The 10853-nt window shown below is 41.0% G+C and overlaps 1 protein-coding gene across 1 annotated transcript; it reads left to right on the plus strand.

The window, feature by feature from the left end:
- The first annotated feature begins 240 nt into the window (after positions 1 to 240).
- Positions 241 to 10498, plus strand: rai2 (retinoic acid induced 2). Its single transcript, XM_030050105.1, has 2 exons — positions 241 to 388; positions 6578 to 10498. The coding sequence occupies exon 2, from the start codon at positions 6652 to 6654 to the stop codon at positions 8323 to 8325; it is 1674 nt and encodes a 557-aa protein (XP_029905965.1). The 5' UTR covers positions 241 to 388; positions 6578 to 6651; the 3' UTR covers positions 8326 to 10498.
- Positions 10499 to 10853: the final 355 nt, after the last annotated feature.

Consider the following 10853-nt stretch of genomic DNA (forward strand, 5'->3'; position numbering starts at 1 on the left):
GTTTATTGAGGCGTTAATGTCGATAAATATATCATTTGAGTGACATATCTTTTTGTCAGGGTTGGCAAACAGCTGATCTTGGCGTCGTGCGGGACCTGGTTAAATTAGAAGATATATGTAGCCTAATTGCTTGCACGTCTGACAAAATGAAGCCACAGCCGCTGTGTTTTTTTATTCATGTGTGCAGCCAGAGCGGGGAGGAGGGAGGACCCGCTGACGATGCTGCGTGCGCAGCTTCACCTTCAGCCCGGAGTAGCTACGACTGGTCGGCGATGAACAGATAAAAGCCTTATCTTTTTTATTAAATAATATTAGTCCAATGCCATTCACAATGCCATTCACAGAATGACCGGCTCGGAAAGCCTCTAACGCGCACGTCTGCCGAGAGGTGAGTAAATACTGGTGTTTGAAGCGAAATGTTCATTTTATGGGAACGAGTGCACTGAGGGAAAAGATCCTTAGATGAACCAGGGTAAGCCTACTACAGTTTTATGTCGCATACTCGAAGATTAATTCGTTTAGCATTAGGATACGAGTTTTACTCAGATTTATTTACATGTTGACAGACACATTCTCGGTTTTAATGCGCTTTCCCCAAATGGATAACGTATTTGCGCAGCTAGCTTAACATAATCAAGACTGTTATTCGTTGAATAACATGTATGTCAGCTCGAGCTCGTTTTTATATAAGACTGTTGAGGTGAGACATGACGAAATATCAGGCTCTAATTCACCATCAAAAACCTTTAGCCCTGTTTTATTCGTTTTAAATCAGCGTTGCGTCCTCAGACACCTAGTTCATGTTATTACCGTGTGATGTGTGTGGAGACATGCGCATACATGGGATCAAAATAGCGCACAAGCTCCCTTCATTTTCATGGCGCATGGGGGGCTGTGGGGACCAGAGACATCAGTGACCAAGCTCATAATGTGCACGTCTGCTGGCAAGCGAGCCACTGCTGTTTGTAGCAGGATAGGCATTTCAAGGGTGCGATTGCGTCGAAGGAAAATATCCTTAGATGAACCCGCCGATGCCCAAGTAACGTTATTCGGTGTGAGACGGGGCCTGCTGCAGTAGCCAGGGCTCCACCAGCAGCCTCTGTGTGTGTGCCTGCGCTGCTTTACTGTCACAAAAGGCTGCTCACCAAGACATGACAGACGGGTTATAAGCACATATGCATTTTAATATCTGCATTGAGCCTAATAAGTATTTAGATTGGTGAAATACAGCGACATGTGCATTTACTATGAGCAGTTTGATCACATAGAATAAATATCTCATGTTATAATAAAGTCTTAAAATTAGATGGCATAAAGGAAGGAGTAAAATTGTGGTCTTTAATTACTGTTATCTCTACACAACATTTTTGCATTTCAGTATGTCATTACCCTAATTAAAATGAATGTGTGAACCCTTATATAAATGCATATTTAGGTTGAAATAGCTTTATTCACCGTTTGAATATAGTATTTCAATAGCAGATGGGATAAGACCGTGTATATTCAGTTTTCATAGTCATGTGATGACCACTGACTTTGGGTCACACAATGGTCAGACTCAGTTATGTGAGTATTACATCATAATCAGGATATTATTCATTATATTTGACTAATATTATTACATCCAGAAGGTCAGCATGAGGGAAAGGCGGTCAAATTAAAGAAAATCCTGACAAGGATCACACACTTGCGTGAATCAAGTCTAATGAGCCAGGCTAAGGATGTGCAGCTCACAATGAGGCACTGCATGTCTCTCTAATGAGAGGTAATTGGCTATTGGAGCATAGGAGTGTCAAGGCCAATGACCTTTTAGTTCATCTGTCATGCTCCATTCCCAGTGCTTTGCTCCCTCTGATAGAAACTCTTTAAACATCATCTTTTAGTTTTCAGCTGCATAAGTGTGCATGCTGCTATGATGAATGTGTGCTCGGCTGTAAAATAAAGAGGAACTCTATGGAAGCAGTGTTCAAAATAATAAGGAAGGAGGCTAGCCCTTATTTTCTCATTGTCAATTAGACAGTGTAGTGTGGTTGAAGTTATTACCAAGGCTTTGTTGTTGTTGTTTTCTCTCCGCTGTTGACTTAGTATGGCACACATTCCGTCAATGAAGCAAGGCAAGAGAGGAAATGTGGAAGTCATTACAGTAAATGGGACAGGGGAGGGATTTCATCTGGCTTTCTGTCAGGTTTAGTGTTCTTCTTGGGGCTTGCCTATTTACCCAATTAGCTGTTACTGGCTGCTTTTGCTCTAAACCCGATCTCTTCACTATTAAATTTTAAGGGGAAAAAAATTCTTACTGATGATGTGAGAGGATTAGCGATGGCAGAAGCAAGAGGACACTGTGATTTTGCTGGTCATAATGTTATTTTGAGGAGCATCATGTGCTGGTGAGCCAAAATGAAAAATGCATGTGCAACAACAAGCTTGCAGGTTTGTTTCGTGTTGCATGATTCTTGCATTAGCTCATGTAAGGAAAACTCTGTTGCATCATTCAGTGATTATTTTTAACCACTGTATCCCTGACTTCTTGAAATGGGAAACTATAACTCTGATGACACCATGCCTTTGGGAAACATTCATCAAGTTAAACCTAAAGCTTACTAGGGTATTCTCATGATCAAAGATTAGAATTATTCAACCATGTATGTTAAATGATGCATTTTTCTGTGTGGTAGTTCCTTCAGCCAGTTTATGAGGTGTTAGATTCAGCCAGAGGAGGTGATAGCAGTTCATCTGTTCTGTTTGACCACAGGGAAATGAGTTCTTTAAGTGCAGTCCAACTGCAAGGAGGCAAGAACAAACCAGGACAGGCACTTAGCTGACAGAGCCTCTGTCGCTCTTGTTCCCAACCACTGAAGACATGTGGTACATCTACAAGAATCAGAGACCCACACAGCACCAAGTTAATAACTGTTTGGAAATTGCTTGGTCACAGGCAGGCTTGCATGATCATTTCCTTGCAACATGTGTGAAGAAATTCTGAAGAAGGCCTAGTATGAATGAAGAAAATGTTAAGTTAAGCTGAATTTTTTACAAAATGTTGATGTAATTACTGTCCTTGGCCTTTGCTTCATTTTTATTTGAACGCACATCTGAAGTCACTGCAAGGGTCAATAGTTTGAAAAAGACAAAACAGGAAAACAAACAACTGATAAAGATGAACATGTGCTCTCTGTACTGTGGCTCTGCTTAGACTTTGGCGGGCAAACTTCCTTTTTCTGATGATCTGCAAAGTTAGATATTGCACTCACATGATCCAAGTGAAGAGGAGGAAAAGCAGTGAGCCATGAACTGCTGTGCTAGTGGGGTCAGACAAACATGTCACCCTGTTAGTGATTATTATTCAGCATCAGGTCACCTGATCTTTAGGCTCTGTGTAACACTTTAAAAAAAATCTTATTTGTTTATTCTCCTGAATAGAAATGTAAAAAGTCAAGTAATTCTTTACCCTGAAAGCAAGGGAAAGTAAAGGGGACTCATGTAAATTATGCTGCCAGGGCGTTTTACTTAATTCAACTGTGAGTAATTGGGCCAAACCATTGCAGCCTGGGACAGTAGGGGAGTCTTAACATAAGTAAGAAAGACTTCTTTCAGATTGGTCAGTGAGGCTTTACTGTGTCACAGACCCCATGACCATGTTATCAAGCAGGAAATATCTTGCCTCAAACTTCCTGGAATGCAACTTACTCCACAACATCAATACAGTGGAAAAAATAGAATAGCTGCTCATAAGAATTAAGAGATCTCAATGTCCCATTGGGAATTTCCATTTGGGATATTAAAACTGATTTTATATTTTCCTTTGTCGGAATGAAGAGTAGAAAAACTATTGATAAAGCCACACTAAAGGCTTATTTTTGTTCAGCTTATTGGTACTCATGTACAGGGCACAATATAGCCATAAAAAGGAAGGAAACTGTCAGTGAATTGTATGTTTGATATGGTTAGAAAGGCGCAGTGATACTGAAAGGCTCAGCTCTGTGATATGATAATGTTTCCAGCCTTGTGCTCATGTGTGCGTGTGTGTGTGTGTGTGTGTTTAAGACAGAGAGAAAGAAAGAGATAGCATGAATGGGTGTGTGAATGTTTGTCTGTGTGTACATGTGTGTGTATTTGCCACCTATGTGCATAGATCCTGTGGCAACAATTTTTCTCGTTTTTATTGTCTGGCCGGCTATCCCATGACTTGCAGGATGAGGCGAGCCCAGGAGGACAAAGCAGCGTGTGTGGCGCATAAGCCTGTTTCATGCCTGTAGACAAGCATGACCTGCCTGGCTATCATTCACCATGAACAGACACTTTCCTCTTTTCAAATCCTGAAGCCTGGCCGCCTCTAGACGGCTATGGGAAAAGACAGGGGTGGTAACACAAAGGCCTCGAGCTATAAATACACACAGGCTTTAATTGGGTTATTGTAGGCTATCTGTGAGCATGTTTTTGTAATTCCCAAGGTGCACTCTTCCCAGACCCTTTCCCATGTGTCAAACGGCGACGAGGTGATCAGCCAACTGTCTGGCCCTTGAATCCTCCATGTAATCCATCAGAGCCCTGTTACAGTGTCTCATCTATGCTACAGAACATATAAAACCAGCCTGGGGGGTAGACTGCTCCTCCTCTGCTCAGCGAGGCAACCCAACACCACAAGAAGGCTGTTTAGTCCAAAAAAGTGGAATAAATTAATAAATAAATACATACATAAATAAGTAAGTGTCACGCTTTCGCTAGCAAATTGGAATTCCATGTGTGCATTTAATTGAGCTTTTCACTTAAAATATATTGCATGCTATGATGTTGTTTTTCAGCTTGCTTTAAGTTCCCCTGTTCCCAAGTATTGAACATTATCCTTGGTGTTTCCATCACTATGAATAATTGACCTTGCTGACATTGTAAGCATTGTATCTCAAGGCCCCCTGGGGATGTTTTATCATTACAGATAGATGAGGGTTGACAGCCATCGCAGGGTGGGCCGTGTTGTGTGGAGGTGTCATACAGTGAATTGGGAAGGCAAACACAGCAGAAATTATAAAAGTGTAATATCAACAGGAATGTTTTTCTTCAAATATTCCATCAATTTATTTGATCTTTAGCAAACTGGGTCATCTCCTCCTCTTCTATTGAAATATAGCTTGGGGCTCTTTGGCCTTGCAAATGAAAAGCTTCCCTACATTCAGCTGCATATGGCTTATTACCCCAGGCTTAACCTCTTCATCTGAAGTCTTAAACCACAGGAGAAGAGTGGAGGAGGGGCGGAATGGAATGGGCAGAGGAAAAAAAAAACTCTACAGTATGTCTGTAATCAGGAAAAGGCAGGCAGCATAATGGAGTGATTTGCTGCACCTCACCAAGACCACTTATGTTAGGGAATGTTGGGTTTAGGAAGACGATGAACTCTTGCTGTATTTCCTTGTAAGAGTAATGACTAAAAGAGATACCCTAAGCATTTCAGTGTCATATTATTAGACAGAATAACATACATTACGATATTTGGCATGCTACTTTTATACCCATTGGAAGCTTATGTATACAACATCTGTTTTTGTTTTTATCTTTGTTGATTTAACTGAGCAACATCTTCCACTGAAAGAGTTCACATATATTTAGTAGCGTAGAATTTCATATCCTGAATGATGAAACATTTTATTTGTTACATTTCTTCTAGCAAATGGAACTGAGGTTTTCACTGAGAGAATTGTTTCTTAGGGTGAGAAATTCTTACAGTATATCATTATTTTCTTTACTATAACTTACAATTTGTGCCTTGCTGTAGTGGTTAGTTGACCCTGTATAAATTTTCATTACAGTGGGCGTTGGGGATAATTTGACTCTGGGACACAGGATGGTCCCAGTCCCATTTTCAATATTAATTCCATTTCATGACATTTAACCTGTATCACAGTATATCAAATGAATTCAGTGTGGTGTAGAAAACTGTAATTCTCCTGTAATTGTTTGTTTGGGGTAAGTGCTAAGCCCCTATGATAAATGTTAATTGTGTTTTGCGTTTTACCAGCAGCGGGAGGGATTTTCTCACAGTGAGGAGCCATTACTGCTGAATAACTGAAGTGAAACACGTGTTATAGTTGGATCACTAAAGTTAAAAGGCTATTGCAACCATACTAAATCTGAATAGCCAAAGACTTTTGCTGCGGTCTTTAGTTTATTCAACATTTTGTTGCGATTCATTCTTTGGAATTTAAAAAAAAAAAAAAAAAGAAGAAGAAGAATTTTAAAAAATATGATAATAATAATTTGCAGGACCATGTATTTAAAATAATCCCATCATGCTCCCTCACTGAGCCTTAGGCCATTCTGTGCTCTCATTTTTGTCTCTCCACTGAACTGGATTAAATATAACATGGAGTCGGTGTCCTCCAGATGACATCACTTAAGGGACAAATTCCAATTCATTAACTCAGCAAGTCTCAAACCAGAGGAATTTTGCAAGACTGTGTACAGTTTTTGAATATGTGTGAGATTGCCCACATAATAAATCAAGTTTGTTTTTCAGTGAAGAGTTCCTTTGTGACGTTCAACATCATATTGAATAACACTCAGCATTCCCTTTCTTATGTTTCAGAGCTACATAGAAGAATAATGGATGAGGCCTGTCACTAACATTTAATGAAGATTTTCATTGACTCAAACTAGATTATGGATGGTAATGATAACGTGTCCATAACTATGGCACACCCCCAGAGTGAAGTGTGCAATGCTGAGGTGGGAGCAGGAGAAATCACTGGTAAAGTGGAGAACGGAGTAAACCCAGTCACTCCCACTGATTCTTGGGATGGTAATGCAGCAGGACTGACAAAGGGAGGGCTCTCAACCTTGGTTGAGACTCCTGCACCATCAGTGGTGAGCCCAACCACTGAATCACCAGGAGGAATGGCCCTGAAAGTAGCCACGACTGTACTACATCCAATCTGCTTGGGGGAGAGTCAGTTGATGCTGCCCATTCACCTCCAGATGGCTGGAGCAACTGGGCCTCAGATTGGCCAAATGGGGGCAGCACCATACTTTCTAACAAGCCAGGGCCCAGTTTCACTGCCCCTGGTCTTGGATCAGCAGGTCCTCCAGCACTTGAGTCCTTCTGTAATTCCCCAGACTACCAACTGTCCAGCCTTACCGCTTCAAAGCAACATCTTATGTCAGAATTCCTCTTTGACAGTTGGATTGCCTCCAGCTGTTGACCAAAAGTCAGCAGGACCAGCCCAGGATGCTAACTTGCTTTCTCTCCTCCAGAACCCAGCATTTGCAGCTATCTTGCAGGACCTCTTCCCTTCCCAGGCAAGTTCCTCATCCTGTCAGTCACCAGGCTCTGTGCCGACAGACCCGTTTGCCTCCACGTTTTTTCCACTTCCTCCGCTGACGCATCCCTATACGTCCCCTCTGGCCCCTCTGGTCCCTCCAGCCACACTTCTAGTCCCCTATCCTGTTGTCATTCCTCTGCCAGTGCCTCTCCCCATTCCTCTTCCTATCCCCATTCCTATCCCTCAGACTGAGGACTCAAAGGGGAACATGCCAAAACCAGTTTGCACTGTGAGTAAAAGCACTCAGACTTATTCAAAAGATGCTACCTCTCCCTCTTTACCTTCGAGCAGATTGATGTCATCATCTCATCCACAAAATGTGTCCCCATCTTCACTCCCTCCACCTGAAGGAGAAGTCCTAGATCTTTCCATCAGAGCATGTCCAGTTGAACCAAAACAGGAATACACATGTCCACAGGACAGTGTGCTTGACTTATCAGTAGCTGGTGTGAGGAAAAAATGCATTCAGACGAGTGGGTCACCAGGAGAGTTTGCTTTCCAATCTAGTCAAGATACTGCTGGTACTGCCTTGTCTCTGGGTGTGGAGTGCTCCCAGAGTTTAGATTCTAGACTCCTGAGCAGTCTTGCGTCGCTGGAGTTCAGTCGGCAGCATAAGTGGGTGGTTGACAGTAGTTCCAGTGGGTCTAGTTCTCTGGGTCAGGAGGCATCTCTCAGTGGAGCTGGAAACCTTGAGATAGTCAGTACCTCGCAGACGGCCAAGGTCATTGTCTCTGTGAAGGACGCGATTCCAGCCATCCTCTGTGGGAAAATTAAAGGCCTTTCGGGAGTATCCACCAAGAATTTTTCCATCAAACGGGATGGAAGCCAGGGGGCGTCTCTGCAGCAGCTCTATGGAGCTCCATCCAGGCCTCAAGGGGAGCAGCATAACCCCAGTGACCCAGTCAAGAAAGTCCCCAAAAACAGAGCAATCAAACTGAAGAAGGTCAGCTCACAGGAGATCCATTTTCTCCCCATTAAGAAGCAGCGACTAGCAGCGCTACTCCCCAGGAAGTGAAAGTGCTTGCCAGAGGGGGATTAATTGTTTGACCGCTCTCTGGAGATCCTCTGGAGAGTACCACGATAACATAAAACACATGTGGGGACATTCTGTAATCAAACTCATATATATCTCGACTTAAGGCCCTGATTTAGGGTACATGTTGTATAAACTGAGGCTCATGAATGTCGGACTGTATGAAACAACAGTGACGGAACTCAGTGATGGTTACCATTGCATATTTCTGAATTGCTGTGCTTTTTTGTAATGCACTACTCTCTACAGTGTATACTATTTATGTTTAAAAGAACTGTTTTTGAGTATGGCAGCTGTATAGGCTCTCCATGTGGCACTGGAGACTGTCTTTAAAATTGAAATGTTTTACTACACTTTTGTCTTTATAATTACAGTAAAGGCACATGGGTTCCATTTCTTCCATTTTGGTTCATGGTTTGTTTCCATGTGTAATTTGTATTTAAGTGCACTGAAGACCTTAAAGCCTGATATTCGAGGTTCTCAGCGTAACACTATCAGAGCAGAGCAGTGTGTAATGGCAGGACTTGACTGAGACTGTTAAAACATGTCCCATCTTTGGAAATTGCTATATTCATCAGTAGCTCACTGAAGCAATGCGTTCTTGTTTGATTGGTAGTGGTTTAGTATGGCAGGTGAATAATGACTTGGCAGACCCACACTTAAATTAAGTTTAATGGATGCTGGCAACAGCTGTCAGTTGCAACAAAGCACATTGTTCAGTATTTTGTCTGAAGGCAGGAAAAAGGGATTTCTCATTAAAACAGGACTTTAATCAACAGGCCTTTCGAACAAAAAGGAAAGGATTCCTTCAAAGAAATGTTGTTTCTGGCTTAGACAGCCTTTTTCCCAAGTGTTTCAGAATACAAGCCTAGATTGCTGGTAAGGTATTACACAATCACAAGCCAAAGCTAAAGAAACAGCTCACAATAAGTGTACAAAATACTAGGAACACCACCACGTCTTTCTATTAGGTGACTCAGTGGGTGAATCTGGGTGAAAGGTGTGATTCCATATTGATTTCACCACCTAAATTGTGAAGGGGAGATGAAGTTGAGGGGGAGGAGATGGGTTTAAATGGATTTTAAGGCTTTAGATAGCTGAGAAAGAGTTGAGACAAAAGATGGTGGACCTCATATTTTTTACACTCTGTGGACATTCAAATCTCCTTCAAACTACAGCTATCAGAAATAATTTCCTCCATCCAGTCATGCTGTTGTGAACCAGTAGCCATTTTCTTGGTTGCCGTGAGAGAAAATATATTTATGTAAAGTGTTTTATTAATCTTGATAGAATTGCTGTCAGTAAAAACCCTTATAAAAAAAACTCCATCTCCCCTTTATCAAATCTGTTGTTCGTGTAAAATGTTTGTTCCAAGTGGTTTGATGTCATTTTTATTGTTTTTGTAGAACATGGTGTTTTTCTGTCCCATGCTTATGATCAGAGTAGTGAATGTGAGAGTACTGTTGTGTGTTGGTTTATTTATCCTGTTATAATGCACCTTGTCATAGATTAGATGAAGAAGATACAGGGTATCCAACCTACCCTACTAAAATAAATTATGTTACCCCATCGTGATTTTATCCTTTATGTGAATAACGGGCAAAGCACTAATACATCTTGTGACATTGTTTTTTATTATGAGAAATTTTAACTTACTATGTCATTATGGCTAAGAGGGAGACTGTCCTGATGAATAATGGAGAATGCATTCTAGGGGTGAAAATTTTGACCCATTGATTTATTTATTTAATGTAATCAGTTTCAGCTCGATCATTGGCCTTTTACAATTACAGATTACTTTGTGACTTTTTTTAGATGAGTGGATTGTTGCCACAATTAAATTGCTTGATTCAGATTGTGGACTAACTGATCAATTTTGTGGTACAGGATTTCATCCTAATTTATTCTTCATATAACTCTATTTATAATGTGTACATATGATCAGGAGGCACAATGTGACTGGAGATTACCAGCTTCCTTTGTAACTGTCAGTCTCATTAAGCACTTTTTGCCTCTGGATACTCAACTAGCATTTTAATTAATTTGTCAGTAAAGTGAAACATCAGTTTCATTGTGTTGGCAGTTGAGTGTTTGCTTATTGTGTATGTACTTATTTTTTTTATGTGGCAGTTAAGTAAAAGCCCTAAGGCCTAAATACGCTTCTCTGGTTTTCCTTGACAAGACAATCCATTTTAATGCACAAGTTTATTATTAGAAGGGAATCAATAAGCTTGGAATCAATGAGAATTAATACATATTATCTTATCAGAATGCATTCAGTAAAGTCTCACATGTCTAGTAAGTAACAAGACATCCAGCCATGAAGTTACACTAGCATTGACATTTTGCAGACATTGGTGGCCACATCCTGTCGGCTTTTGTCAGCAGTGCTAATGAATGTCATCTGGAGACTAGATCATTTGATATGAGTCAAATAAAAAATCATCACAAAAGCCCAATAGGTATGTTTACAACAAGCTGTGGAACAAAATGGAAATGTTTGCATCCAA

This window comes from Myripristis murdjan, chromosome 4 (assembly GCF_902150065.1).
Source record: "Myripristis murdjan chromosome 4, fMyrMur1.1, whole genome shotgun sequence".
Lineage (NCBI taxonomy): Eukaryota > Metazoa > Chordata > Actinopteri > Holocentriformes > Holocentridae > Myripristis > Myripristis murdjan.

What these genes read in the sequence shown, in the direction of transcription:
- rai2 (XM_030050105.1), top strand. Translation starts at nt 6,652, where the DNA reads ATGGATGGTAATGATAACGTGTCCATAACTATGGCACACCCCCAGAGT.